This window comes from Choloepus didactylus, chromosome 4 (assembly GCF_015220235.1).
Source record: "Choloepus didactylus isolate mChoDid1 chromosome 4, mChoDid1.pri, whole genome shotgun sequence".
In the NCBI taxonomy this organism is placed as follows: domain Eukaryota; kingdom Metazoa; phylum Chordata; class Mammalia; order Pilosa; family Megalonychidae; genus Choloepus; species Choloepus didactylus.
Window position 1 is genome coordinate 17663447 of NC_051310.1, and position 27768 is coordinate 17691214.

The window sequence follows — 27768 nt, forward strand, 5'->3', positions numbered from 1 at the left end:
GGGATGTTGACTCATTCCTGACTCCTCCTGTCAGGGCCTTCAATCCCCATCTTTGCCTGATCCTGCAAGGGGTAAGGCAAGGCCCTTCAGACTCTCCACTTGATGAAAGGGGAGCACACATATGGAAACGCATATGGAAAACCTCTTGGGTTGTTATCAAATTGGTAAAAGGGTGAGAGACTGCAGGCTGCTGCTTTGGAGGCCTCAGAGAAAGCCCTGATGGGGATGAACTAGATAACTGGTATATGTGTGACATCCAGAAAGGATTGCATTTTCCCAAGGCAGCCGCTTCTTAATCCTCCTAAGTTGACCCTGGCATTTCTCTCCTTCAACGTCTTCTTATTCAGTTGGCATTTCTTGCATTGCTTCAGAAAGATGACCATATTGTATCATTATCTTTTCCCCTAGGCTGGTTTATTTTAGTTTTCAACCCCTTTTTCCTTGGCCTTGTTGAAGCATAAGTTTGCTTAATTCATGATCCTTAATCAATACCTGGATTCATAAATCATCTGTTCTAGCACGTCCCAAACTCTCACTTTAAAAATGCTGACTCCCTCATTATGAGCTAACTAGAAGCAGGTTTTGGGTTCTTTTTTTAAAAAATTTTTATTGGGGTAATATATGCAACATAAAATTTCCCATTTTAGCCACTTTCAAGTATTCAGTTCAGTGGTATTAATTACATTCACAATATTGTGCTACCATCATCCATTACCAAAACTTTTTTGTCACCCTAAACAGAAGCTCTGTACTCATTAAGCACTAACTCCTCATTTCCCTTCACCCTACTACCCCATGCCCCTGGGAACCTGTGATCTATTTTCTGTCTCTCTGAATTTGCATATTCCAGGTATTTCATACAATTGAAATCATACAATATCTGACCTTTTGTGTCTGGCTTATTTCACGCAACATTATGTCTTCAAGGTTCATCCATGTTGTAGCGTGGGTCAGAACTTCATTCCTTTTAATGGCTGAATAATATTCCATTGTGTGAATAGAGCACATTTTGTTTATCCATTCTTCAGTTGATAGACACTTGGGCAGCTTCCACCTCTTGGCGATTGTGAGTAATGCTGCTAGGAACACGGGTATACAAATATTTGTTTGAGTCCCTGCTTTTGATTCTTTTGGGTATATCCGTGGCCATGTGGTAATTCTATGTTTAAGTTTTTGAGAAACTGTCAAACTGTTTTCCAAGCAGCTGCACAATTTTACATTCCCACCAACAATGTATGTGGGTTCCTATTTCTCCATATCCTTGCCAGCACTTGTTTTTTTTCTGTTTTTTTGTTGCTGTTGTTGTTTTCTTTTGTTTTAATAATAGCCATTCTAGTATGTGTGAAGTGGTATCCCACTGTGGGTTTGATTTGCATTTCCCTAGTGGCTGATGGTGTGTTAAGCATCTTATGTGCTTATTGGCCATTTGTATATCTTCTTTGAAAAAATGTCAAGTCAAGTCTTTTCCTAGTTTTTTAATTTGGTTGTTCATCTTTTTGTTCTTGACTTGTTTATATATGCTAGATATTAAACCCTTATCTGATATATGGTTTCCACATATTTTCTTCCATTCTGTGGGTTGTCTTTTCATATTCTTAATATCCTTTAATGCAAAAAATTTTTAATTTTGATGAAGTCATGTCTATTGTTTCTTTTGTTACTCATGCTTTTGGTGTCATAGCTAAGAATCCACTGCTGAATCCAAGGTCATGAAGATTTGTCCCAGTGTTTTCTTCTAAGAGTTCAGTGGTATTAGCTCTTATATTTTAGGTCCTTGATCCGTATTGACTTAATTTTTGTGTGGGGTGTGAGGTAGGGGTCTATTTTTCCCAGCACAAAAGAGACTATTTTTTCTCCATTTGGTGGACCTGGTACTCTTGTCAAAAATCAGTTGACCATAGATGTGAAGATTTATTTCTGAACTCTCAAATCTATTCCATTGGTCTATTTGTATGTCCTTGTGCCAGTACCACACTGTTTTGATTACTGTAACTTTGTAATAAATTTTGAAATTGGAAAGTATGAATCCTCCAACTTTGTTTTTCTTTTTCAAGATGGTTTTGGCTAATCAGGGTCTCTTGCCCTTCCATATGAATTCAGTGATTGGCTTTTCTATTTCTGTAAAGAAGGCTGTTAGAATTTTGATTGCAATTGCAATGAATCTGTAAGTCACTAGGTAGTATGACATCATAACAATATTAAGTCTTCCAGTTGATGAACACAATTTGTCTTTCTGTTTATTTAGGTCTTCTTTAGTTTCTTTCAGCAGTGATTTACAGTTTGTCATTGTTGTATACAAGTCCTTTACGTCCTTGGTTAAATTTATTCCTAGACATTTAATTCTTTTGGTTTGTTACTGTAAATGGAATTGTTTTCTCGGTTTCCTTTTTGGATTGTTCATTGTTGGTGTATAGAAACACCACTGGTTTTGTATGATCTTGTACTCTGCCATTTCGCTGAATTCATTTATTAGCTCTAGTAGCTTTCTTGTAGATTCTTTGGGATTTTCTAAATATAGGATCATGTCATCTGTGAATAAGATAGTTTTCCTGGATAGTTTTCCTTCTTCCTTTCCAATTTTGATGCTTTTTATTTCTTTTTCTTGCCAAATTGCTCTGGCCTGAACATTGCAGTACAATGTTGAATTGCAGTGGTGAATATTACTGTTTCGTTCCTGACCTTAGGAGGAAAGCTCTCACTCTTTTGCCATTGTGTATGATGTTAGCTGTGGATTTTTCACATATACCCTTTATAATATTGAAGAAGTTCCCTTCTTTTCCTACTTTCCTGAGGGTTTTTAGTCAAGAAAGGGTGCTGGATTTTGTCAAATGCCTTTTTTGCATCCATTGAGATGATCATGTGGGTTTTCTCCTTTATTCTATTAATGTGGTGTGTTACATTGATTGCTTTTATTATGTTGAACCACCCTTGCATTCCTGGGATAAATCCTATTTGTATAATCCTTTTAATGTGCTTTTAGATTCAGTTCACTAATATTTTGTTTTGCATTTTTGCATTTATATCCATTAAGGGAAAATGGTCTGTAATTTTTGGGTGATATCTTTATCTGGCCTTGATAGTTGGGTGATGCTGACCTTATAGAGTGAGTTAGGAAGTTGTCTTAGTTTTCCATCTGCTATGACAACTACCACAGAATGGTATTACCACAGAAAATATACCACAAATATACCACATAATGGCTTAACAGGAATTTATTGGTTCATGGTTTCAGAGGCTAAAAGGCTTGTTTTCTCCCAGGCCAGTAGCATTCTGGCTGGCTGGAAATCTTTGGGTTCCTTGGCTTTCCCATCACATGGTGATGTCTTTCCTTTCTCTTCTGGTTCCATTGACTTGCAGCTTCTGGCTCCTCCCCATGCTTTCTCTTCATAGTCCTCCAGTAATGGGATTAAGACCCATTCTGATTCATTTGGTCACACCTTAACCACAAATAACATCTCTGAAAGGTCCTAATTACAATGGGTTCACACCCACAGGAATGTGACTTAATGTGCTTTCTCTGAAGTATGTAACTCAATCTGCCTTAGGAGTATTCCCTCCTCTTCAGTTTTTTTGGAAGAGTTTGAGAAAGATTGGTGTTAATACTTCTTTGAATATTTGCTAAAATTCACCAGTGAGGCCATCTGGTCCTGAGTTTTTCTTTGTTGGGAGGTTTTTGATTACTGATTCAATCCCTTTTCATTTGTCTGTTGAGACGGGGTTCATTTTTTTTTTTTTTTTTTTAATGTTTTCTTTTCTTTTTTATTTATTTATTTATTTATTTTTATTAAATTCAGTTTTATTGAAATATATTCACACACCATACAATCATCCATGATATACAATCCACTGTCCACAGTATGATAACATAGTTATGCGTTCATCACCACAATCTATCTCTGAACATTTTCCTTACATCAGAAAGAAACAGAACAAGAATAAAAAATAAAAGTGAGAAAAGAACACTCAAATCATCCCCCCATCCCACCCCATTTGTCCTTTAGTTTTTATCCCCATTCCTCCACTCATCCATACACTAGATAAAGGGGGTGTGATCCACAAGGTCTTCACAATCACACTGTCACCCCCTGTAATCTACATTATTAAATAATTGTCTTCAGGAGTCCAGACTGCTGGGTTGGAGTTTGGTAGTTTCAGGTATTTACTTCTAGCTATTCCAATACATTAAAGCCTAAGAGGTGTTATCTATATAGTGCATAAGAATGTCCACCAGAGTGACCTCTCGACTCCATTTGGAATCTCTCAGCCACTGAAACCATTTCGTCTCATTTTGCATTCCCTTTTTGGTCAAGAAGATACTCTCAGTCCCATGATGCCGGGTCCACATTCATCAAGACGGGGTTCATTTTTAAAAAGTGATATTTATATCTTAAAAATAGACACTAGATATTTTTTCTGGCTTAGATGCTTTTCAATAGCCAAAGTTCCAGGTACACTTAAGAGCTCAGTTCTTGCCCCCTACCCTTACCCCCAAATCATATTTGATACGTGAATGGAGCTCTAGGTCTGTTGGTGCTATTCACACATGCTATTTTCACCTCTGGAAGGCACAAAAGGTCACAGTGCTGGCTGCCAGAACCTGAGGCTTTGTCACTCTTCTAACATCGGCTTCTTCATCTGTACTAGGAGGATTATGGAGGCAAAATGCAGATCTCGAAAAGGCGGTAATTAGTAGGGGGCATTCCCATACCAAGAATGGTTGCTGAGTCACACGTTTTATGCTATACAGATACATACCATCAGGATTTCTTTTAAGAACTTTTCTTTTAAGAACAGGCTTTTTGAGTCATAGTTCACATACCATATAATTCACCCATTTGTAGTGTACAGTTCAATGGCTTGTAGTATTTTTGCCTAATTCTGCTGTCCATCACCACAATCAATTTTAGAACATTTTCTTTATCCCAAAAAGAAACACATTGCCTCCCAACTCCCCAATCCCTTGCATTTCCATATGAATTTAAGGTCAGCTTGTCAATTTCTACATAAAAAAAAAAAGGGCAGTTGGGATTTTGTTAGGGATTGCATCAAATCTGTAGATCAATTTGGGGCATATTGCTATCTTAATGATACTAAATCTTCTGATCCATGAAAATGGGGTGTCTTTCCATTTACTTACTTCCTCTTTAATCTCTTTCAATAATGATTTGTAGTTTTCAGGGTATAAAGTTTAAACTTATTTTGTTAAGTTTATTCCTAAGATTTTATCATTTTTTTTACTATTGTAAATGGAATTGTTTTCTTAACTTCATTTTCAGATTGTTTATTGCGAGTCTATAGAAATGTATTTGATTTTTGTATATTGGTTTTGTATCCTGCAACCTGAACTCATTTATTAGTTTTAACAGTTTTTTAGTGGATTCCTTAGGATTTTCTATGTATAAAATTATGTCATTTGCAAATAGAGGTAGTTTTGCTTCTTTTTTTCCAATCTGGATGCCTTTTATTTCATTTTCTTTCCTAATTGCCCTGGCTAGAATCTCCAGTACAATGTTGAATAGAAGGGGCAAGAATGGATATCCTTGTCTTGTTCTTGAACTTAGGGGTGAAACATCTTCTTTCATCATTAAATATGATGTAGCCATGGGTTTTCATATATGGCCTTTATCAGATTGAGGGCAGTCCCTTTTTTGTTAGTTTGATGAGTATTTTTATCATGAAGGGGTGTTGAATTTTGTCAAGTGCTTTTTCTGGATTTTCTGTTGGGATGATCATGTGGATTTTATCCGTTATTCTATTGATGTGGACGATTACACAGCTTGGATTCAATTTGCTAGTATTTTGCAGAGGATATATGTATTTGCATTCATAAGAGATATTGCTTTATAATTTTCTTGCAATAGCTTTGTCTGGTTTTGGTATAAGGGCAATACCAGCCTCATAAAATGAAATGGGATGAGCTCCCTCCTCTTCTATTCTTTGAAAGACTTTGTGAAGAGTTGGTATTAATTCTTCTTGAGTGTTTGGTAGAATTCGCCAGTGAAGTCATCTGGTCCTGGGCTTTTCTTCTTGGGAAATTTTTTTATACAAATTGCTTGTTCTAGAGCCATTCAAATTTTCTATTTCTTCTTGAGTCTGCTCTTATAGACCGCATCTTTATAGAAACTTATCCATTTCATCTAAGTTATCTCATTTGTTGGTATGCAGTCATTCCTAGTATTCTCTTATAATTCTTTTTATTTCTATAAGGTTGTTAGTAATGTCCCCTTGTTCATTTCTGATTTTAGTGATTTGAGTCTTCCCTCTATTTTCATCATTCTAGGTAAAGGTTTGTCAATTTTGTTGATCTTCTTGATAAACCAGTTTTTTATTTTATTATGTCTCTATTGTATGTCTATTCTCTATTTCATTAATTTCCACATTAATTTATTATTTCCTTGTTTTTGTTTCTTTGTTTAAACTTTGTAATTTTGCATGTTCACAGTCCCACTCGTGATTTATTAGTTAAAGAGAGGAAGCGTTTTGGGCTTTTATTTGTCTCAGGGCTCCCTTATTACCAAGGTAGCACTATCTGATCATTCAATACTATGGTAGAAAGGACATTTTCACCAACTGAGTTGTGCTGCCTAGGAGGTGACAAAAGGAATTCATAGAAATATACAAACCTCATTTTGGCCAGTAGCACCAAACTCCCCCGTTCCCCAAACTCTTGTGAGAAATATGAATACAAAGCAAAATTTAGCTGTCATAAATTCTTCCAATTCCAGCAAACCACAAGGACCATTCAGAATAGTTCTTCAAAATGGAATATAACTAAAAAGCAGGCTCTGCCGGAAAGCCCGGGTCCCTTCACTGTGACATGGACATGAAATGGATTCAGGATGCTCATTCTCTCCCCAGCAAGAATTTTTAAAGTAAATAAAATTTTGATACAAGAGAGGAGAGGGATCACATGTCATGAGCCTTCTTGCTTCCTTTCTTCTGGGCCTTTCTATGAAAGACTTGATTGGCTTTTGTTTACTTATTCTAATCAAGCCTTTTATTGAAGCACAACATGGAGAAAAGTACACCAATCAAAAGTATACAACTTTATAAGTTTTTACAAAATGAACACACTCACATAATTCGCATCCTGATCAAGAAATAGACATTGCCAGAACCCGAGACCCCCTTTGTACCCTTTCCCAGGTACTACCCCCTGCCCAAGGGTAACCCTATCCTGACTTCTATCACAATTATTAGTTTGGCCCATTTTTGAAATTTATATAAATGGAACCATACAGTATGTGCTCTTTTATGTCTAACTTCTCTTGTCTAACATTATCTCCATGCGTTCCACTTGTGTTTTTGTATATAGCATTGCTTTCTTCATTCTCACTGTTGTCTAGTGTTCCTTTGTATGAATATACTCCAGGATATTGATCCACTTTACTCATGATGGACATTTGAGCTGTTTCTTATTTGGGGCTAACAGGAATAGTCCTGCTATGGACATTCTTGTACCTGTCTTGGTGCACATACATGTGCATTTTGGTCAAATATTTTTCTTTCAGTGTATTCCTCCTTCTAAAAAAGCTTTTGACATGGTTTAGATAAGTAAATGCACAGATAATAAGTACAATGTAAAGAAGGAGATTAAAAACCACAGTAGTGCCAAGAAGGAAAGATTTATTGAACACTAGGGAGTGTCAGGTAATGTGCTAAACTCCTTCACAGGCCTGGGAGGTGAAAGTTACTATCGTGGAGTTCTAAACATAGGTCGGAACCTCCTGGTTCCAATGCAGAGGTCTTGGTAAGGTGAGCAAGGTGTTTAAAGTGGAAAGACACGGGCATGAAGGGTCCAGACGATTACTTGGTGGCAGAACTGGAGTTGGGTTGATGGGCAGCCACACGCGCCTCCGGTTGGCCGCCCTCTCCTCCCCTCCACGCACACAGCCCACCTGTCCTGGGGAGGCCCCTCCACTCACCAGAGGCAGGGAAGGAAGCCCCGCCAGGTGACGCGCTGTGCACGGTCCCCCAGGTCCACCCAGCAGAGCCCAGCCCAGGGGACCCTCTCCGTGGGTTTGCACAAAGGACCCTTCTTTCTTTGTAATACTCTTTATAAGTAGATTTTTGACCTGTTTGGACTGACAAAAAAAGGGAAGAGTTGTAGGCAATCCTCAGATGGGGCCAGCAGTCCCTGATAATCGAGGCACTCTTAATTTTTAAAATCCTTTTCCTTTCTTACTCTCACCCTCCCACACCAACCTGAGATTGCCAGGAGAGTCTGCTTTGGTATGTTTAACAGACACTGACTTGGGAAGAGAGTATGGCTTCAGCCCTTCTTGGCTTTGATTCTCTGGCTCTTACAGAGGCTGTCCTTCTCCAGGAATTTCCCTAATAGTGTCACGACCACCCTTGGCCCAGTGCGTGGTCACTGCTGCCTTCTGCGCCAGCCCGCAACCCAGCTCCTGTGAGTTTGCACTCATTGTGCTCGCTGTTTGCACTCCTGTCACCTTTGATCCCCCATCCTGCCCTTTAAGCAGCTTCCTCTGGGTCTGTGGTCTCAGTTTCCCACTCCTCAAGGCTGAGGCCTGGGCACACCAAGGTCTCCCCCTGGGCCCCCAAGAGGAGAATGTCACAAGAGGAAGATCCCAACAATTTTCAGCGCTCTACCCTGAGCCCCACACTTCCTGAGCAGGGAAGAGGGAAGGGGTCGCCAAAAATGGGTCTAGAGGTCAAAATTACTGAGAAGAGCTGCTCCATTGTGTAGTTTTTCAGGCATGTGTTTTAAAACTCCCCTCTGTCCCCCCTTGTCCTCCCTCCCCACTTCCTCCTGCCAACCCTGGGAGCTTTGTGGTGCTCTTTAGTACCCCTCTTGCCTGCCGGGAGAGGGCGGGGAGAGGAAATGGAATTAGAATCAGTTAATGTGCTATTTGTTAGCAACTCAGGTTAAAAAAAAAAAAAATAACACAGCCTAGCATTTAGGCATGCCCGATGGCTCAAATGGAATTTGGGGATTATCCATGGACTGAATTGGCTGGTGTTAAGTCGCAATTAGCATGAACTCTCTCGCTTTTCAATTAGCCTGGACGATCCAGAACTGGCTGGCCATGAAAAAGTGGTTAACGTTACTACTTTATTTCCAGCGTCCCAATTGCATGTAAGCACAAACTAGAACATCAGGAAATGATTACTGAAGAGAGGGAGGGAAGGAGGGAGAGAAGGAAGGAGAACAATGAATTCAGAGCCTTTTAGGCTACCTTTCTGAATTTAAGGCGAAAGAAGTATGCCATCTTCTGAGAAACCAGATCACCTCAAGCTGACTCCTTAAGGAAGTCACTGCACATCTCAGAGCTTGCTCCTTATTCTCAGCCACAGTCTTTACATAAAATTTTAGCCCTGTGAGAGCAATAGGAACCACCCCACAGGTTCCTTACCTTTGATGATGTCAGCAATGTATAAAAGTGCCAGGTACTGTACTTTTTCTAATTTGCTTTTCATCTTCCTTTGATACAGTACAAAAATTGCCAGCTCTTCAAAGGGCACAAGTATTTATGATGATTTGGAAAACAGATTTTATCATGGGGGGAGGGTCATTCCCATCCCTTAAATGAAATGATTATAATGTTACCCCTGGGAAGATATAAATTTAGTCTATCCAGTCATCTCTAAAATATCCAAGAATTTCTTAGCCAAGTTCATTTTTACTGCAAACTCTTCTTTCATTCCTTGAAAAAAAGTTGAGTTTGTCCCTATTAGTGATAGCATTCACAGTTCTACTCAAAAGATTCTAGATATCTTTGGAACAGGAAAATATATTGCAGGTCTTTAAAAGTGCTCAAAGTTCAAAAAGTAGGATATAGAATGTTGCAGTTTGGGTTGTGTTTGGGTTTTTGCTGTTCTGTAATTCTAAGCAATATTGAGCTTAAAAACTTTTTCTTTAATCTAAGATTTCAGAGTTCAGCCAAAATTCCATAAAATATATTAATAAGACCAGCTGTTGCATGCCACCCCATAAAAAACAAGTGTGTTAGAGTAAGATAACTCACTAAATTCTTACAACATTAGAAAAATTACTCAAACTCTAAAGTTGCTTCCAATCTTTTATTTCTTCTAAATGACAATGTGTGGTACACCAGTTAGCAAGTAAGGGTTCTGTTTAGTGAAGTGTCTGCAATTTATACCTCCATAATGGGTGTAGAAGAAAGCTTGTATTATTTAGATAATGTCAGTTTGTAGTGCTCTAAATTTCTACCTCCGTAATGGGCACAAAGGGTACTTGGGCTTTTAGCTTGGTTTTTATAGCTTTACTTCACCCTACTGCCTGCCGTTGAGTAGCTAAAATGTATAAATTCCATAGATTACCATAGAAATAATCATGTTAATTCAAGAGTCCAAATTATACAGTACTTTCATGGATTCTATATAAAAATCTAGAAGCTTTGAATGTTGATTCAATTCTGCTCATAGTCGTCGTGTACTTTGTGTTATTTTGGAATTGCCATGTATCAAAGTTGATTTTTTTTATACAGCATTTTTTGTCCTCAAGAAAATACTGAAGAGGCCCTGTTGTTATTGCTGATTAGTGAATCAATGGTAAGTGGGCTGTGTTTTTAGATTTTTCTTTTCTCCTGTCTCTCTAGTCCCTAGTTCAGTGTGACCCCATCCACATGGTGACTCTTCTCTTGGGAGAATCCTTTGTAGAGGGATATCTGAGTGGGAGAAACCAGTAGAGGATTAAAAAGAAAAGTGATTCCTCCTCCTTGGGCTCACTAGCAATGCCCCTTGGTTAGTCCTGAGCGTAGAGCTTCTCCTCCCTTAGCAGCTAGCAGGCACGTAGTTCATTTGCTCATCCACCAAGCATCTACTGGACACTGACACAGCTGCATGTAGGAACTTTAAAAGGAAAAAGTCTCCCAAGGGTAACCCCTACAAGCCACCTCAATTTGCATTGGTGGGAGGGAGAATTGGGGAGTAAAATCACTTGTATATTTGAGCCTCTGGTTTTTTAATAGCATGAGCTGGTGAAATTTTCTCTTCCTCCTGATCAGGTTGTTTCCTCCACCTGTTCCCCAGGCAGTGTAAGACCCAGGTTTTCAAAGATGGTTTTTGGCTCAAGAGGGGGGGCTTCCTTTGAAATTTTTCTTAGTTGTTGTCCAGGATATAGAATTTTAGGTCTAAAATTCCATTGCTCTTCATTTATTGGCTCTCTACACTCTGTATAGCACTTGGCATTATGTCCCTGGCTTGAAACCTTAGGGAGGAATGTGCTGGAATAATTAATACCTGGCAAATAAATGGTGGGTGCTGAGCACCTGCGCAGAATAGCAGGCTGTGGAGCCGAAAGGACTTAGAGATCCTCAAGTCCATTCACCTCATTTTATAGGTGAGGAACTTGAGGCCCAGAGCAGGCAAAATGTCTACATCATGCTGTGGGCTATTGCTCTTTCCAGTAGTGTCCTTTCCCTTTCCCACCAGGCAGGCAGGAGGAGAGAGGGGGAGAAAAAGGAATGGAAATTAAAGCGAGAGAAGATGTCTCCCTTGTTCTCCAAGCATACTGTTAAATGAGAGGTATGAAATACACAAGTGAATAAACCTTAGAAATGGAATATTCACACATTGAGTCAAGGAGCGATCAGAAGAGGCTGGGATTAGTCAAAGAAGGTAGCTTTTTTGCCTCAGTTTAAAACTCTGGGTTTCCTTGGTCTGTGAAATGGCCCAGAGGTGTTTACAAGAGCAAAACTGCTTCAGTTACCACTGCTTTTTATTTGGAAGCTCTTTGATGTCACTGGCCGTACTTCCTCTGAGGGAAACAGGTTGCCCTCTTGGCTCATCTTTCCAAGACCGTCAGCTGGTAACTTAGTACTCAGTATGGTGTCATTACATCCCCTGCTCTGCCTTGGCACGGTCAGGGAAAGCACATACGTGACGGGCCTGGCCCTTGGTGGCGTTCAGTAACTGTTTTTCAAATGAAAACGTCTCACTACGCTTTGCCACCAATTCTTTGATGGCTCCTGTTGGCCTCCTGGCTCACGTTCTCTCATCCTAAGCTGGACTTTTCACAACTTACAGTTAGTTTCCTTTGGGCAAACTTGGTCAAACTCCTTTGACTGGTTACAGCGGTGTCCATACATTTTAGATTTCTTGGACAATTTTGATTGAAGGTATTCTGTTCCATGATCAGATAATGTGTTCTAGTTTGGAGTTTGGGAAACATGGCCACCTCTCTAAAACACTTGCTCTAAGTATAGATATCTTGGGAGCAATGTCTCTAATTCTTTTGTTCTTAATTGAAATGATAGAAACTAATAATGCTCAAAATTGAGATCCCTTTGAGACAGAAAGATTGGCTCTGTTTAATTTCCAGAAAATCTCTTCAGGGATGGTGAAATCCAATGGCATCATTAGTAAATATGAAGTATTAGGTTTCTAACCAAAATTATTATGTTCTGCCTATAAATCATCCCAATATGTAGGTAGAAATCTAAATTAAGTTGTCTTTGGAAGCCCTTTCACTTCTTGCTTTTTATTTTTTACATAAAAAATTATTTTACTCAATTGCAGAACCAAAATGAGAAGTGCCATGTTTTCTGTTTTGTTTTGTTTTTTTTGGTGTTTGAGAAAATTGTATTCTTTGTTCATTCTGACTTTAACTTAGAAACATAAATTTGCCCATAGTCTTTCCAACCACAAGAAATCATATGGAATTGTACTGCCTTCTCACTGCAAATCAAATTAGTTTTCCCTAGGAGAAAAGGATTATCAGAATTATATTGGCACAGCAACCGTAGAGACAATATTCTGGGTTATTTGTTATTTCGGGATCTGTTTAAGATTCTGTATTGTACCAGATAGACTTTCAGGAAAGACACTGACAGACTTTCTCTAAAAATTAAAAGAGAACACATTTGGTATAATTTTAAAATCGCTCATAAATAGTAAAATTGCTCTATTTTATTCTCTTCCAGGCATTTGTCTTAGTATGGAAAATTGATAGCAAATAAAGAAAATGAGACCTCTTAGAGCACTCCCTAGTCCCTGGAGAGCTTTTTTATTGGGCTCTAAAGGCCCTCCTAACAAGAAAAACTTAGAATGAAATCTTCAAGAGCAGGCTTGTTTCCATAAGAGATGACTCACTTCGTAGGAAGTGGCCTGTCTTATACATTCTCATTTGTCTTTGACATTTAAGAGCACGGAGTTTTAAAGTGAGTAAGTACTGATGGGTGGCTAAAAGTAAATGCTGTGGACTCACACGCAAAAAGAAAGCATTTTGCCTCATTAGTGAGAGGGAAGGCGTGCGTGGAGCTTTTCCGAATGTCACACGGGAAGATAAACGTCAGTCTCGGGGACAAGTGACCCTGGCACCCCATGTCCCACCCAGGGGCCCTTTCTCTGCTCCTAGGGATGGATGGATCTAGAGGCTTCCACTCATTAACAGGGGGAAGAGTCAGGTGAAGTCTAACTTTATTGATTCTGAACACCCTACTAGGGCAAAAGGAAAATGCACTAGTTGTTGAGTCTCTATTAAATGTGATATGTTTGCAGGAGTCTATAGAGAAATTAAATTTCAAAGGTAATGAAAACAAGTTGCTATAAAGAACATTTGATTTCTAGATAGATGAGATTAATAAGCTTGAAAGTGCCTGATGCATTTCTGTGCTAAGCGGTAGAGATGTGAAATTGGCAAGGTGTCCTCTTGAGTCCTATGTGGTATTCTCTTTTAAAATGAAAATCTGCTTTCTCTTCTACATCTGTTTTGTGCTTCCCTAAACAAGATTGAATTAGTCTTTGTGATCTGCTCCAGTGAAGGTGTCATATAGGGATTTGAATTTTGCCCTGATGATAGAGGAAAAGTATTAAGCCTCTCTGTAGGACTGATGGAATTTGATGACACCATTTGGTGATGGGGAATGTGGTGTGGGGAATTTTCTCCCACTCTTTAATAGAGAGCAGAAGCAGGATCCACAAGTGGGATGCAGCAGGGCCCCCCTGATGCCCGTTTCTGCTGCCCCAGAGCTTGGCTGTTTTGCAACAAAGCTGTCTGTGAATCTGAGCCCAGGGGCTGTCACCCTGCTCTGCAGAGGCCCCCAAAGCTTCCTCTCCATGCCCTTCAACAGGTATAGGTACTGGGATCACAACTGCCAGGTATCAGTGTTTGGATGGCACCACACACCGGGTGCTGTGATGCTCTGGGGATCTTGAAGGGGTGACCTGAGGGGATGAGCCGCTTACCCTCTCCTGCCCTCATCTCCAGACCCTGGCAGACTGTTGGGAGCAGGAGGGCAGATGTGGCTCCTGGAGCACACATGGCAGCTGTGTGCACGGGCTGGCTCACCATCTGCCTCTCTTCCGTGTTCTCAGGCCAATCGCGACGCTGTGCTGAGCAGGATCCCTGAGCACAAGAGCGACCGTCTCATCAGTCTGCAGAGCGCGTCTGTGGTCTACGATTTGCTGACCATTGCTCTGGGAAGAAGAGGCCAGTATGAGATGCTCTCGGAGGTACAGCAGTTGAGACTGGTGGCCCTCGAGGCGGGGGGGGGGGGGGGGGGGGGGTGGCACTAGTGGCATGGGAAGAGCCTGAGAGCGGTTCCTGGGCCCACCTATGTCACTGGCATCCATGTGATCTTAGGCCAGACATTTAACTTTGGTTTCCTCCTCTGTAAAATGGGGGTTTGAACTAAACCATGTGGACCTCCATATCCACCAGGCTGCAAGTTTCTGCATAAGGGGAAGGCAAGCATTTCTCCAACAGTTTTTCATTCAAATGATTTCCATCATAACCAGAAGTTTCTGGTCTGTGATATTAATTCCTTAGAAAACAGGTTGCATTTAAAGTATCAGTGCTTAACTCTTGGTGAAATGGCAATTTCAGGCACTGTGAGTCCTCAGGTCAGCTGGTGGCATTGCCTGTTTAATGTAAACACTGTCTCCATTTAGGGTGTTTCCCTTGTCTGGAAGGGACAGCGGACAAGGAGCTGTATACATCCACCTGCCTTCTTCTCACTTCTCAGCTTCTAAGAAACATTTAGGACAGAAGCTTGACTGGTTTACAGGTTTCAGAAGAACCTGGCTAGTCTTGGTCTGTGGTTTATGTATTATTAACATGCTGCCCAGAATACCAAACCCTATCATAAGGGCTAAAAAGCTAACAAGATCATTTTGTCTTTTCTTTAGCTAAATAAAAAGGAAAGAAAGAAAGAGAACAACAGCCTACTTTGTTAAAATGAACTTTTCCATGTTATTTATCTTTCTCTTTCTAAATTTATACCCATTGCAACAGCCTCTGGGCACAAGGACAAGGAATGAAATACAGTAACAGATTGGCTGAAATCAGAAGAGTGCTCCACTCACCCTCTAGCCTGCCTGTGCTTCACCACATTAGGCAGGAGCCTCGGGGAACAGATGAGCCTGTGTGGCTTGGATCTTTTTTTAGTCTTTGGTTTGGTGACTATACAGGGCAATGGTTACTCAGCCTTCAAAAAAAACCCCTCACAATCCGGCTAGATAAAGCAGTGTGCCCAGATGCCCCCATCACGCCTGGCATGCCCCCTGGGAGTCTGTCCAGCCTCGGGTTTGGCCCAGATTGCTCGGCACCAAACGATTGGAGCCCCCTGTGGGTGCCTGACGTTCTGGACCCTCTCCTGCCCACCGGCTTAGATCGTGTCCACCACAGAGCCCATCCGTGGGACAGTGCCACCCAGCTCACAAGTTGGGGCCCTTATGTTATCTCACAGTTGGGTTCTTTTAAGGTGAACTTTGTCCTCCAGACAACCCATTTATCATCTTTCTGGGTCCGAGGCTGGGTGTGGTTTGAATGTCTACTCTCATCCTGTCATGGAGCAACGTAGCCTTTGCCCGGCTTCAAATTTGCCTATATCCAAAACAGGTGTGAGGAGCTTGAGGGGCTGGTGTGGTCGACCAGCTGGATGCCCCTGCCCGCAGGCTTCCTGGCATTCCACGAATGACTCGAGGGGGCCGGCTGTCACCTTAGCAGCATTCCTCCGTGAGCTGGCAGCCCCCTGGCATGTGCCTCCCCCGGCACGACATACTCAGACCTTGTTTTCACCCAGATGATTTTCATCCTGATATCAGATGAGGCTCTCATCTTGTGGCAATGACCTGCTGCCCGAGGTGCACTGGACGGTCGGCTTGGTTTTCTGAGCCTTTGCCGTCCAGAGTTTCTCCTCGCATTTAAAATGGCAGAGGTGGTGCCAGAGGGTGCCTTGAAAGTGTGGGGGTAGAAGAGTAGGAGAAAGAGGAATTTATCACTGTAGATCCTTGGGAGCCCTTTATTTGTGTTTCATTTCAGAAAAAATATAAATCAACATCCAAATATGTAAAATGGAGAACCTGCATTTCTTCAGCATGTATATCTGCTGCCTCCTGTTAGTGTCAGGGATGCAGCCAGGAGCGGGCCGTGTCTCCCGCCCACAAGCTGAGCCAGTCTCGACTCGGGAGGGATCCGCGCAGGCTCTGATCCTGTCATTAAAGGGCTTGAATTCTTGGCTTAGCCTTTCTTGCCCTTTCTACTTTTGTTTATGTGACTGGAGCTTCCCCCAACAAACATTTGATGATCCTGCTGTCTCAGGTCCTCTAACAAAGGGGAAGTGTATTATGAGAAGAATGAAAGTCCACAGCCTCTCGAGGCAGTCTGTTCCATCCTTGACCCGCCTGGTGGCCGAAGACGGGACCCTTCGCTGAGCCAGGGCCTCTCTCCCTGGTCCTGCACCACACCTTACTCAGCGCGTCCAGCTTCCCTCATTGCTGGGGTTTTCTGGAATCCATTTGGCCTTTTTTTGTCATTTTTACTTCACCTTTACCCTGTTGTTTTCTCAGGACTTTGGATTAGTAGGTGTTTTGGTTTGCTAAAGCTGACGGAATGCAGTATACCAGAAACAGATTTTTTGTGAACTTAAATGCTTACAGTTCTTAGGCCATGAAAATGTTCAAATTAAGGCATCAGCAGGGTGGTACTTTCTCTGAAGACTGGCTGCCAGGGAGCTTGGACTCGTCTGTCAGATAACAAAGCACGTGGGGACATCTGTCAGTCCTTCTCTCCCGGTTTCATTGCTTCCAATTTCTGGTTTCGGTGGCTTCCTCCCAGCTTCTCTGGTGCTCTTCTCTGTGAGCTTCTCTTCATTTCATCTCTTAGCTTCTGTATGTGTTTCATCCTCCTATAAAGGACTCCAGTAAGAGGATTAAGAGCCACCCTGAATGGGCTGAGTCACGTCTCAATTGAAATAACCTAACCAAAAGATCCCACCCACGATAGGTCTGCACCGCAGGAATGGATCAAAAGAGCATGGCCTTTTCTGGGTACATAACAGCTTCAGACCACCGTAGTGGGATAACTGGACTTTACGCTCCCTGTATTCCTTTCTTGGTTCCCTACAAATGCTAGCGAGTATCATTCTTATTGTTCACTATGGTAGCGTGCTATATCTCCCTTCCCCTCTTAATCTCCTGCACTGTCACCAGAGTGACCCTTCTAAAGCAGAGGAACGCGCCTGACACTATCTGCTCTGAAACATTGGGTGCCCCTTTTGTGCCCCCCTGCCTTCTTTTTTCTCTCTTTTTATTGTTTTGTTTTCCTTTTCCTCTCATAATGACATCAGCTTCATTGTTTGTCTTTCTGCCATATGCAGCAGCCGTGCACGTTCCTTAAAGAATCAAACAATATATACAAATATGAAAAAGGAAATAGAAGTCACCTAGAATCCCACACCCTGAGTTAACAACCAATGGCATTTATGTGGCCATCTTTTCATGTATTCTCTCCCCATCTTTGCCTTCTGCATCCCAAAATGCAGGTCAACAACCTGGTGCATCCTGGGGCACAGGCTCTGAGCCCACGAGCTCTTGATCGGCCTCTTCGCGACTGTGTGATCCTGGCAAGACATTAACCTCCTTTGCCTCAGTTGCTCCCTCTGTAAACTAGGGGTCTGTAAAATATTATTTGAGATAATTGTGAGGAGTTAGTCATTAATCCATGTACAATGGATTACGGAGCCTGTTCAGTATCAGCTGTGTGCTGCGGTGGCATGTGCTGGAGCTTCGAGGCATTGGGGAAGCAACAAAGTACAAGAAACTTCCTTCTAGAAAATTCCAGTCTAGTTAGGGAGACCAAATAGAAACACACAAAAAAATAACTAATTGAAAAGACTTAATTGTTTACAAACCACAGTAGAGAAGATAGTGCAAGGCATGTCCACAGCCAAATGAACCGTAAAGGCCAACAGCAGCAGAGATTGCAGTAAAGAGACTCTGAACAGTGAAGCTTGAATCAGATCTTCAAGGCCTGGTAGGAATTAAGTAATCCAAGAGAAGGGGGCTGCCCCCATCATCCAGATCATGGAGGAGCAGAGGGGCAAGGTCCTGAGGGCCAACTCTCACAGGCCTGGTAGGAGAAGAGGCTAGAAGGAAACTGTGGGACCGAGATGCCTCGGTGCAGACTCCACTGTGCCTGTCACCGATGGGATCAGCCACGTCCCCCCTCCGGCTGGTCCTCTGAGCAGGTCCTCATTGCCTCAGCACCTCTGCACAGGTCTTCCTTTACTGGATGAAGCCTTGTGAGCAGAAACATTCAGACATCAGACTGTTGAGAGAGAAGAGAGGTCTGGCCTCCCCCTCACACTGTCCCTGTACTTTCCTCCCTTCTCTTGTCCCCAACCTGCATCAACATGTCCACATCAGGACAGAGGGTGTTTTTTCCTTCCTCTTCTTCCTCTCTTTTGCTGACCCGGGCATGCAGGAACTCCTGTGCTGACAGGGGAAAGGGGTAGAGGGCTCTGCTGTGGTTTCTGGCCTGTCTTCTCTCCTCCTGATGCTGTCCCTCTGGGTGCTGTGCAGCATTGGACCGACCCAGCCTTCAGAGAACTGTGCTTGGGGGCTGGCGGAGCCGCCCTTTCACAAGAAAACTCTGTCTCTCTCTTTTGTTGTGTGTATTCAAGATGGAAGCCCTTCTTCCATCTCAAGATTGGCTGCCTTTGTGTGTGCTCACATAAAGCCTTTTCTTTCAGGGAGCTAACTGTTCAACCAGATACTGGGCAAGGAGCATTGTACCAAGGAAATACAAACCAAAGGTTTATCACATCCTTATTCTGACAGGTTTAAATATAAGCACAATGTTTACCATATCTTCAATGCTGTGGGTTTTCATGTTTTTAAGGACTAATTGTGAGCCCCGCTGAAAGGCTTGTGTAGGAAGGAGCACTTCTTTTTTTTTTCCTTTCAATTTAAACAGCAGCACTAGTTGGCATGACAACCCAAGCTATTAAAAGTAAAGTAACATGCACTGCTTCCTCTGTTTTTCAGAATGAAACCAAGCTGCTAAGGTTTGTTTCTTGAATTTCGCTATTAATGGCTCCATTTTGGCAGAATATCATGGGGTCCTTTTTGGAGGGTGCCTGTGTGTCCCCACTCCATAGACATGGCAGTTTAAAAGACAGAGCTGGTATTTTTATCTTTTCCATTGAACTGGTATTCACTTGTTTACGGTAAGTCGCAGCAGCACTGTACTTCCATGGGTAGAACTTTCTGGCTCGTGCTTGTACCAAAGGGATGTTTACATATCCCTAACGTCAAACACTTAATCAGGGAGCGCTGGGTATGACACTTGCACATCTGCGTATGCTTACAGAGCTACCATTTGTTAACTTGCATTAGAGTTGAGTGCTACATGCAACCCCACTTGTACTGCAGAAAGCTCCCCTACAGCTAGATGCTGGGGTCCCTACAAGGCATCAGTGTGATCTGCCACATGTGGAGCCCTGGGCTTTTGAGAAATCACAGCAGAGAATTTGGTTCGTGGTAGTTGCTCAGTGAATGCTTGCTGATTAATCGAATGCGTCAAAGCCAATGCAGTCTCATCATGGTCCTTTTCTTTGGATTTTGAGGTGAAGTGTCCCTGGAAATGCAATGAGTATATCTCCCCTTGGCAGGCCCAAAGGTTAAAGGTCATTTAGCTGGGAAATAGCAGAGGAAGAGATGCTGGTTGCACAGATCCAGCTTTGGTCCAGCTTTGTGGGTCAGCTCACTGGGGACATCCTGTGGGGTTCATTTTTGCATGACAGACTGTCCCAAAGAGTCTCAGTCCTTGGTGCCCACATTTCTACCATCATGGACATGTTCTTTTCAATAAAGCTTTGCTCTTTTCTTGTTGCCTTCAGTGAGAATTCAGACATTCTTGGGAGGAACAGGAGTGGTTGAAACCATTAAAAATGATTTAGTTTGGAGAAACAAAGTATCTAAGTATATACCTGGTGTCCTGGCATCAGACCTGAGTGCAGATGTCACTCAGTTCTGCTTTACATGCCAAGTATGAGTTTGAGCAGATTCCTTTACCTCTCTAAACCTGTACTTTTGTGGAAAATACAGATATTAATAGTACCTCCCTCCAAGGGTTATTGTGAGGATTGGAGAGACAGTGAATGCTTCTATTATTGTTGACTGTTTCAGTAATCTCCTTTCTAATGTAAAAATCCTCTTTGTAACAGCCTTGGCAGATGATCCTTGACTCTCAGTAGAGAAGTATCCATTGTGTAGTGAAAGAACTCAGCTTTGGAGTCAGTCACATCTGGGTTCAAATCCTGGCTCTATCCTTTTCTAGCTGTGTGACCTTGGGGAAGGTGCTTAGCCTCTCTGAGCATCCACCTCAGAGACTATTATGAAGCTCAGCAAGACAATGGGTGTAAAGTACCCAGCACATCTTGGTATGTAAAACATGCTCTTTCCATTCCATTCCTCCTTGAGTTTTAGAAAGACTTGACCCAAAATCTGTCCTCCTGTAACTTCTGCCTATTACTTCTATCTCTTTGGAGCAATAGTGCAAATCCAGTCCTGCCTCAATAACAGCCCATCAAATTTTTGAAGACAATTGTCACATTGTCTTCTTTCCTCCAGCTTAAAAGGCCTCCCATTCTTTCAGTCTGGGTGTTGGCAAACTTTTTCCACAAAGTACCAGATAATAAATATTTTAGGCTTTGAGGGCCAAGAGGCAAAATCAAGGATATTATATGTAGGTATTTCTATAACAAGAGAGAAAACAAATTCCCACAGCATTTTTATTGATGAAATTCAAAATATAATAATAAGTGAGTACAGTTCTTTGTAATACAGGTCTGCTTACAAGAAGAATGGAATTTGAGGAGTTGAGGATAACATTTCACTTAATTTGGGTTCAGAAGTAGAATCTTTTCTTGTCAAATGACTTGTGAAATCTACAAAAATGATTCTTAGCTTTGGAGCTCTATGAGAATAGTCTGCAGGCCAGATTGACCCACCGGCCATGGTTTGCCAACCCTGCTTTAGTCTGTTCTGATACAGCATCCTCCCCTGCCTCTATGCATCTCACAGTGCTTTCTTGTTTGTCCTTTGCCCTCCTTATAGGGTATCCAAAAGAAACAGTCCTAGCACTCTTGACGTGTTCTTCCAATGTATTTATTACTTCTGCAAGCATTTACTGAGCACCTGTCTTGCACATAACACATCATGCTGCCACCCCCTCGACTTATTACTGCTCTCCTTGGTCCTTGCGTGGTTGGAGCTGCAGCCGTGGTCTGAGGCTTGATAACCTGGTGCCCCGAGCCAGGGCAGATAGGCTGAAAACAGACAAAGAAGGTGAGAGACAGCTGAGGATGGGGGGAATGGGGTAGAGGAATGGATTGCCCATTTCTTGGATTTAATGATTCATTTTGCAAGAACCACAAAGAACAGCTACATCAGCGAAACAGTAGATGGAGTCGTGTTTGATTGGGCCCTGGATACCTTTCACTCACTGTGCAGTCTTGGCCAGGGTACTTTACAGAGTTGAGAAGAGAGCATGCCAGAGGATGGCATGCAGTATTCGAATTCTGTAATGAAGTCCATGACCTTAAAAAACAACCCACTCTCTCTCCAACTCCTGCCCTGGCCAGGGGCACTGGCTTGTTTCTTTAATTTAAGCATTTGCCAAAACAATAAATCTTTGAGACTCTGCTTGGTGCAGTATTGCTGTTTTAAAGCCAGAAGAGAAATATGGGGCGAGGGTTGCCCTATTTTACTTGCAATATAAGGGAAGAAAACTTGAGCAAGCCTTGATATCATTTGTTTCTCTCAAAGCTCAGGGGGGCCTCATATTTGTAGCTCATATTTGTTCCATAAAGATATTTTTTAAAGCCTTCCCTGAATCTAGACTTGAATAGTGTATGAGTCAATTTCAGTTGTTTTAGAAATAAGAGCTGTTAGCCAAGTGTCCGGAACTGGGTTCTGATCTCTGTGTCACCGTGTGACCTTGGGCAGCTCCTGCGTCCTCTTAGGGCTTAGTTTCCACATCTGTCACATAAGGATGGGACCAGATCTTGCAGATTTCTCAGCTCACTCTATGATTATGTCAGTCTATGGGTCAAAGATAAGGATCCAAAATGTCCAAGTTGCTTAGGTAGTTTCTCATTGTTAAAAGTAAAGAAATAAAAAATCATCCATACATCATGTTAAATTAAAAAAAAATTATTACACAACTGCAAGGAATTGTGTTTATTAACTGACTCATTAAGTGTACATGATATAGAAAAGAAAGTCTCTTTGATCTCTTGAAGAAACTGTGTCATGAGAACATTGAGGATATGGCCAGCCCATCCACAAAGTGAATAAATGAGGAGAGTTCATTATGTTATTTGCTCTATTTTAATAGTGATGAATTTTAGACTTAGGCTCCAGGCTACATTTCAGGGGTATCTGATTATTTTATTCCCAACCCCTCCCTCATGGGTTTTTGAAAGCTGAATTTCACTCTTGAATTCCAAAAATAGACTTTGGCTTTTCCTTGCTGGTGGTATTGAACAGCTGTCACTGCCATGTACCCAGTTCACGTAATTGGGCCCCGTGTACTGGGAAGGTAATTGCTAAATCCCTTTCTTATGCCAGAAGAGCTTCCCGTTACTGGAGCCCCCTCAAAGATGGCTGATTTATGAAAAGCCAGAATAAGAGACCGGAAAGGCATAAACTCCTGCAACATCTTTGCAGGTGACATTTTGAGTACCACTCAGATGGTTAGGATGCCAAGTAGAGTCAAATTATTGCTCTACCAAACACTCATGGCGTTAATGTGACTGGGCCTTAGAGAGGTGACAGTAGTGTGATGACAACAGGGGGCCTCTCTTCCCTGGGAAATTACACTGCTGCTGAATCCACATCCTTTTCTTGTGAGAGAGGTGATGTGAGGTGGCACCTGCTGCTTTGTGTGGGTGGCTCAGGGGTCCACAGGTCTGGATCGGACCCCAAATGCCCCGGCCCCCGGCCCTCACTGCCATCTCTCCACCCGACGCCGAAAATGAGGAGGGGCCAGAATCTGGCTATCAGTGCTTCCTCTCCCCTCAAAACCTCCTTTCCACTCCCACTTGGGCCCCTCCTCTGCTCCTAGGGATCCTCATTCTCCCCTTGATCCAGATGGAACCCCACAGGATCTGCTGCTGCTTGTTTCAGCAGCTAACACGTTTATAACACTCACTCTGAGCCAGAGCTCTTCTAAGCATTTCACACATTCTACTTCATTTAACCCCAATGACTACCCCATGGCCGGTGAGTGAGGGCTTGGAGTAAGGGGGGCATCTGGCCCCAGCGCTAGTGCCTTCACCACGTGACTCCTCCCGGCTCGGCCTTGAGCCTGCCTCACGCTTTCCTTCCAGCCACCAGCCATGCCGTGCCTGGGGGCCTGAAGGAGCCCTTTACCTGATCCCCCCAAGCACAGAACACCTCTTGTCTTCTTAAAAGTCCATTTTCATCAGCACCGCTCTTCACTGGAGCCATCATTACAATGTGAATGCATGTTTCCATCTGTCTGTCTGTCTGTTTGTCCATCTGTCCATCCATCCATCCATCCATCTACCTATTTATTCATTTATTGTGAACACATGTTCCATTCCCAGACTCCCCATTCCATTAAAACTGGACATTTTTACTCTGTAACATACAGATATGATTGCAGGATCTTAAAAAGGATAGTCAAATAGAATCGGGGTGAGCAGACACCCTGTCTAAGGGGAAGGGTTTGTGGATGCCAAATGCCCCCAGTGATATCCCAAGCTCCTTTTTATCTTCGATGCATTTTTTTAGAGGGGGGCCCACTTTTGTGACCGAGGGAAAGCTGACCCAAGATACTTAGGGATTTATAAAATCTGGATGTTTACAGGAGCATAAGGGAGGGCATGTTATCTATACAAGCAGTATGCTTGGCGCCAAGATCTCAGGAGCATTCTGGATCTGTCTGGGCTCTTTTCCGGAGCCAGGGTGCCAGTCACCACATAGCATGAGACGCCAAGAGCCCCCAGGAGGGCAGTACCAGGGGATGTGACTCCAGAGCTCAAACACCTCCCAGGTGGGTGGAGGGCTAATTTGTACTTGTTGACTTGGATTTCTCATCCCTTTTCCTGACACTCCTGTGGTTGTGGTTAGGGGAAAGAGACTGCAGTGTAAAGGAAACTCGTGATCTGCATAAATCTTTTCCAAGTTGAGCACCTCTGAGATGAACTGGAGACATTGCATCATCGGCTGCCAGGGTGCTGGTGTCAGTCACGTTTCTTGAAAATTCTGCAAGCTGGAAAGGTCTTAGTCTTCAGTACCCTCAGGGATCCCAAAGAGGCCTGGGATCAGGGGTCCCCTTAGTCCAGGGAACATGTGGCATTTTTAGAGGTCTTTTATTCAGCTATGCTTTGCTTTCTGCAGCATGAGTGGGCCTGATAAGACTGAATGGCTTGTCTGTAATTAAATGCTCCAAGCATGTGGTTAAGAGCTGAGACTCTGGAACCAGACTGCCTGGGTTCAAATCCTGGCTCTGCCACCAGCTCGCTTTGTGCTATGGTTTCTTCCCCTGTAAATGAGATTGAGGATAGTACCTGCCTTGTACTATTGGTATAAGTAGGGTTCTTGGGAACCAATGAGGCAGTACTTGTAAAGCAACTAGAACAGCACCTGGCTACATCGTGCTGTCAAAAAGCTTGTTAGAGAACTAAATAATAAACTTGCATCCTACTCCAGTTCCATGATTTGTGCACTGTTCTTAAACTATTCTTAAAGGTCTCAGTTGAATTCTTTTCTAAAGTGCAGAAACACTTGGTAATGAAAAGTCATTTCTAAGATAATATATTGTAAATTTGAGTTTTCATAGATTGAGTTTGGATAAAGTGATATTGTATAATTTGTTATATATTTTTTCTTAATATAAGTTAAAATTAAAATAACTAAGTAATAAAAAACTGAATAATAAAATTAAAAAGCTAGCCTGTATCTCAGGGACTGTTCTTAGTGCTTTATATGTGTTAACTAATTTAATCTTCCTGATAACTCTCTGCATTAATTACTGTCATATTCCCCATCTTACAGCTGAGGAATCCGGGTATATGGAAGTTAAGTAGCTTATCCAGATTTGCACAGCTCATCTGTGGGGGCACCTGGATTCTTTATTTCCAGGTACTATTCAGGTGGTGAACTCCCAATTCTGTGAGGTTCTCAGGTGGAAGCTGTACAACTACTTGTTGGGGTCTGGAGGTGGGGCTTGTTCTAAGAGGGACCCAAGCATTTGCTTGGCTGTACCTTCAGGACTTGGTTTTAGGTGCAAACCTGACTTGTTAGCTCAAGCAGAAAAGGAATTGATTCATGAGCACTGCTTAGCTCACAGGAGCCACAGGAGGCAGAAAAATTGACTTGGGCAGAAATGCAGCTGGCAAGGCCCCTGCCCTGGCTTGGGAGGGCCTCCACCAGCCCACCACCCTCCCTGCACCTGCAGGCTCCCTCCCCACCCCCACCCAGACCTGGGGACTGACACCCAGTGGCCCCTCCCCTGCCTCACTTCCCAGGACACATTCGGGGCCCTGGCCTGAACCCCGGATTAGGTCACGTGACCCGTTCTGTTGTTCCCTCCCCACCCTTAGGCTTTGTTACTGAGAGGCTGAGAGGCTGCCCCCTCTCTACAGGAGGTGCTCCCTCCCCTCCCCTCCCCCCTCCCCCCTCAAAGTCAGGAGACTTTTCAGAGACTTGGCAGCCAAAATGACAAATATCCTTTCCTTTGGGGCCTTCCATTAGAAGCTTCTCAAGTTGCCCCCTAGCCCCAAGATTCTGTGATTCTGCTCTTTCTGAGGATTGGGGCTTGCTTCCTTTGGCATTTTCCTATAGCACCTGGAATGGAGCTCTCTACCAATTAGGCTCCCAGTAAATGTTCTTTCACGGAGTATAATGCATACGTTAGCCTTTGGCACAAAAGAAAATCAGGATGCACACTTATTTATAGCATTTAGCTTTTTGATGCAGAACAGACTGTTTCAGCTGCTGAGCTCCTTTTGTTTATCAGGAAAACAGTTGATATTTATCATTCTTCTTAGCAAAGAGAGAAAGAAAAAGCATTTAAACATTAAAATGTTTCTGTGTATATATTTAAGTACTTAGTAGTTATATTGCAATGAATTAGTTGAGTAGGGCTGTTAGAGCAAACTTCATTTTGATCATCTACCCCCTTCCATCCAAATACTGACTCCCTTGTCTCATTTCAGCCAATGCGATTGTCATTTGTGTGTCCTTCCTCATCCCTCTTCCCCCTTCCCCTAAATCAGTTCCCCAGTACTGTTGACTTTTCATTTCTTGGTTTCTCTCCATAATCCTTGAACCCCACCCATTCCCAGCCCACCTCTCCCACCCCCACCCCCCATCTTGCCTACTTGATCTTCTCAGCAAACTGCCTTCTGCTTTCAGGGTTGGTTGGTTTGTTTTTGGTTTCCTTTCACTGTGCTTCTTAAAGACACAGTAATGGCTTCTTGCTGCTTTTCTGTTTTGCAGAGCAGTTAGAGCAGGTCCCTAGGGTTCAGATCCCAGCTCTGCCACTTTCTGTGTGTATCAGTGAGGGGTGAATCCAGATGTCATTAACAAAACCACCTGATCAGGGCTTAACCAGCTGTGCCTTTATTTTGCCCCCCACGACAAGAAGACTGGTGAGAGCGGGAAGCCCTGGCCATGCAGCAGCTGCAGCTCCTCTTAACATCACGGACTGGTGCTTTCTCTCTTTCTCCACACTCATTCTTATTTGGGGGCTTTTATCCTTGTGCTTGTTACTCCTCCCACCTTCAGCACTGAGTCCGTGTCCCCCGTGTCTGAGGGCAAAGGGGTGTGCTAGCCTAGGACGTTCCCCTTCACAGCTTCCCCGGAGGCTCCGCCTACCTCTCGGTGTCCAGAACCGAGTCACATGTCAGCCCCAGGGTTTTTAGCAGGGCACTGAGCCAGGCTAGTCAAAATCAGGGACCAAGTGTTCATCCTACAGGGATCTTAGAATACCCAATCTGTATGATCACTGAGCATTTAGAAGTTGTTTATTAAAAGCTGCTTAGTTTGCTTTTTAATGTATTTTAATGAGGACAGGTTTTCACAGTCTGTGATCTTCTCTGTAAATATTACGTTTAAAATTCTGGAATTCATTTCTCTCTTCTCTCACCACCTCACCTTACCTTTATCGTGCCCTCCCGTGTGTCACCGCTCTGTCGATCCTTTGTCTCAGCCCCCAATCACCTGCCCCTCCCTCTTGCCTATCCATTAATCCTGGCATTCCATTGTCATTCTCCTCAGCTCCTGGGCCTTGGCGTCTCCTGAGAGGACAGTGACAGTCCAGTGCCATGGGTGCCACTGCCCGTCCACGTCAGCACGTCACAGTCTTGAAGTTGATACGAAGTGAACAGAATGTCCCTAGCCCCATTCTTTTCCTTTCTCCCAGCTCCCACCGCAGTCCATCTTTACATAGAAAACTGGCTGAGCAGGACTATCCTGTTGCCTCTTTATCTCCTTTTAAGGCAACTGCCTCCCCAGGAGGAGGCC

The 27768-nt window shown here is 42.9% G+C and overlaps 1 protein-coding gene across 5 annotated transcripts in view; it reads left to right on the forward strand.

Moving 5' to 3' along the window:
• Positions 1-27768, forward strand: part of TTC7B (tetratricopeptide repeat domain 7B) — a 294097-nt gene that overhangs the window by 142490 nt on the left and 123839 nt on the right. For all 5 annotated transcript variants that reach the window (XM_037832063.1, XM_037832064.1, XM_037832065.1 and 2 more), the window contains 2 exons: positions 10473-10536; positions 14302-14439. In XM_037832063.1, the coding sequence (XP_037687991.1) occupies positions 10473-10536; positions 14302-14439 (202 nt within the window). The remainder of the gene's footprint in view (positions 1-10472; positions 10537-14301; positions 14440-27768) is intronic.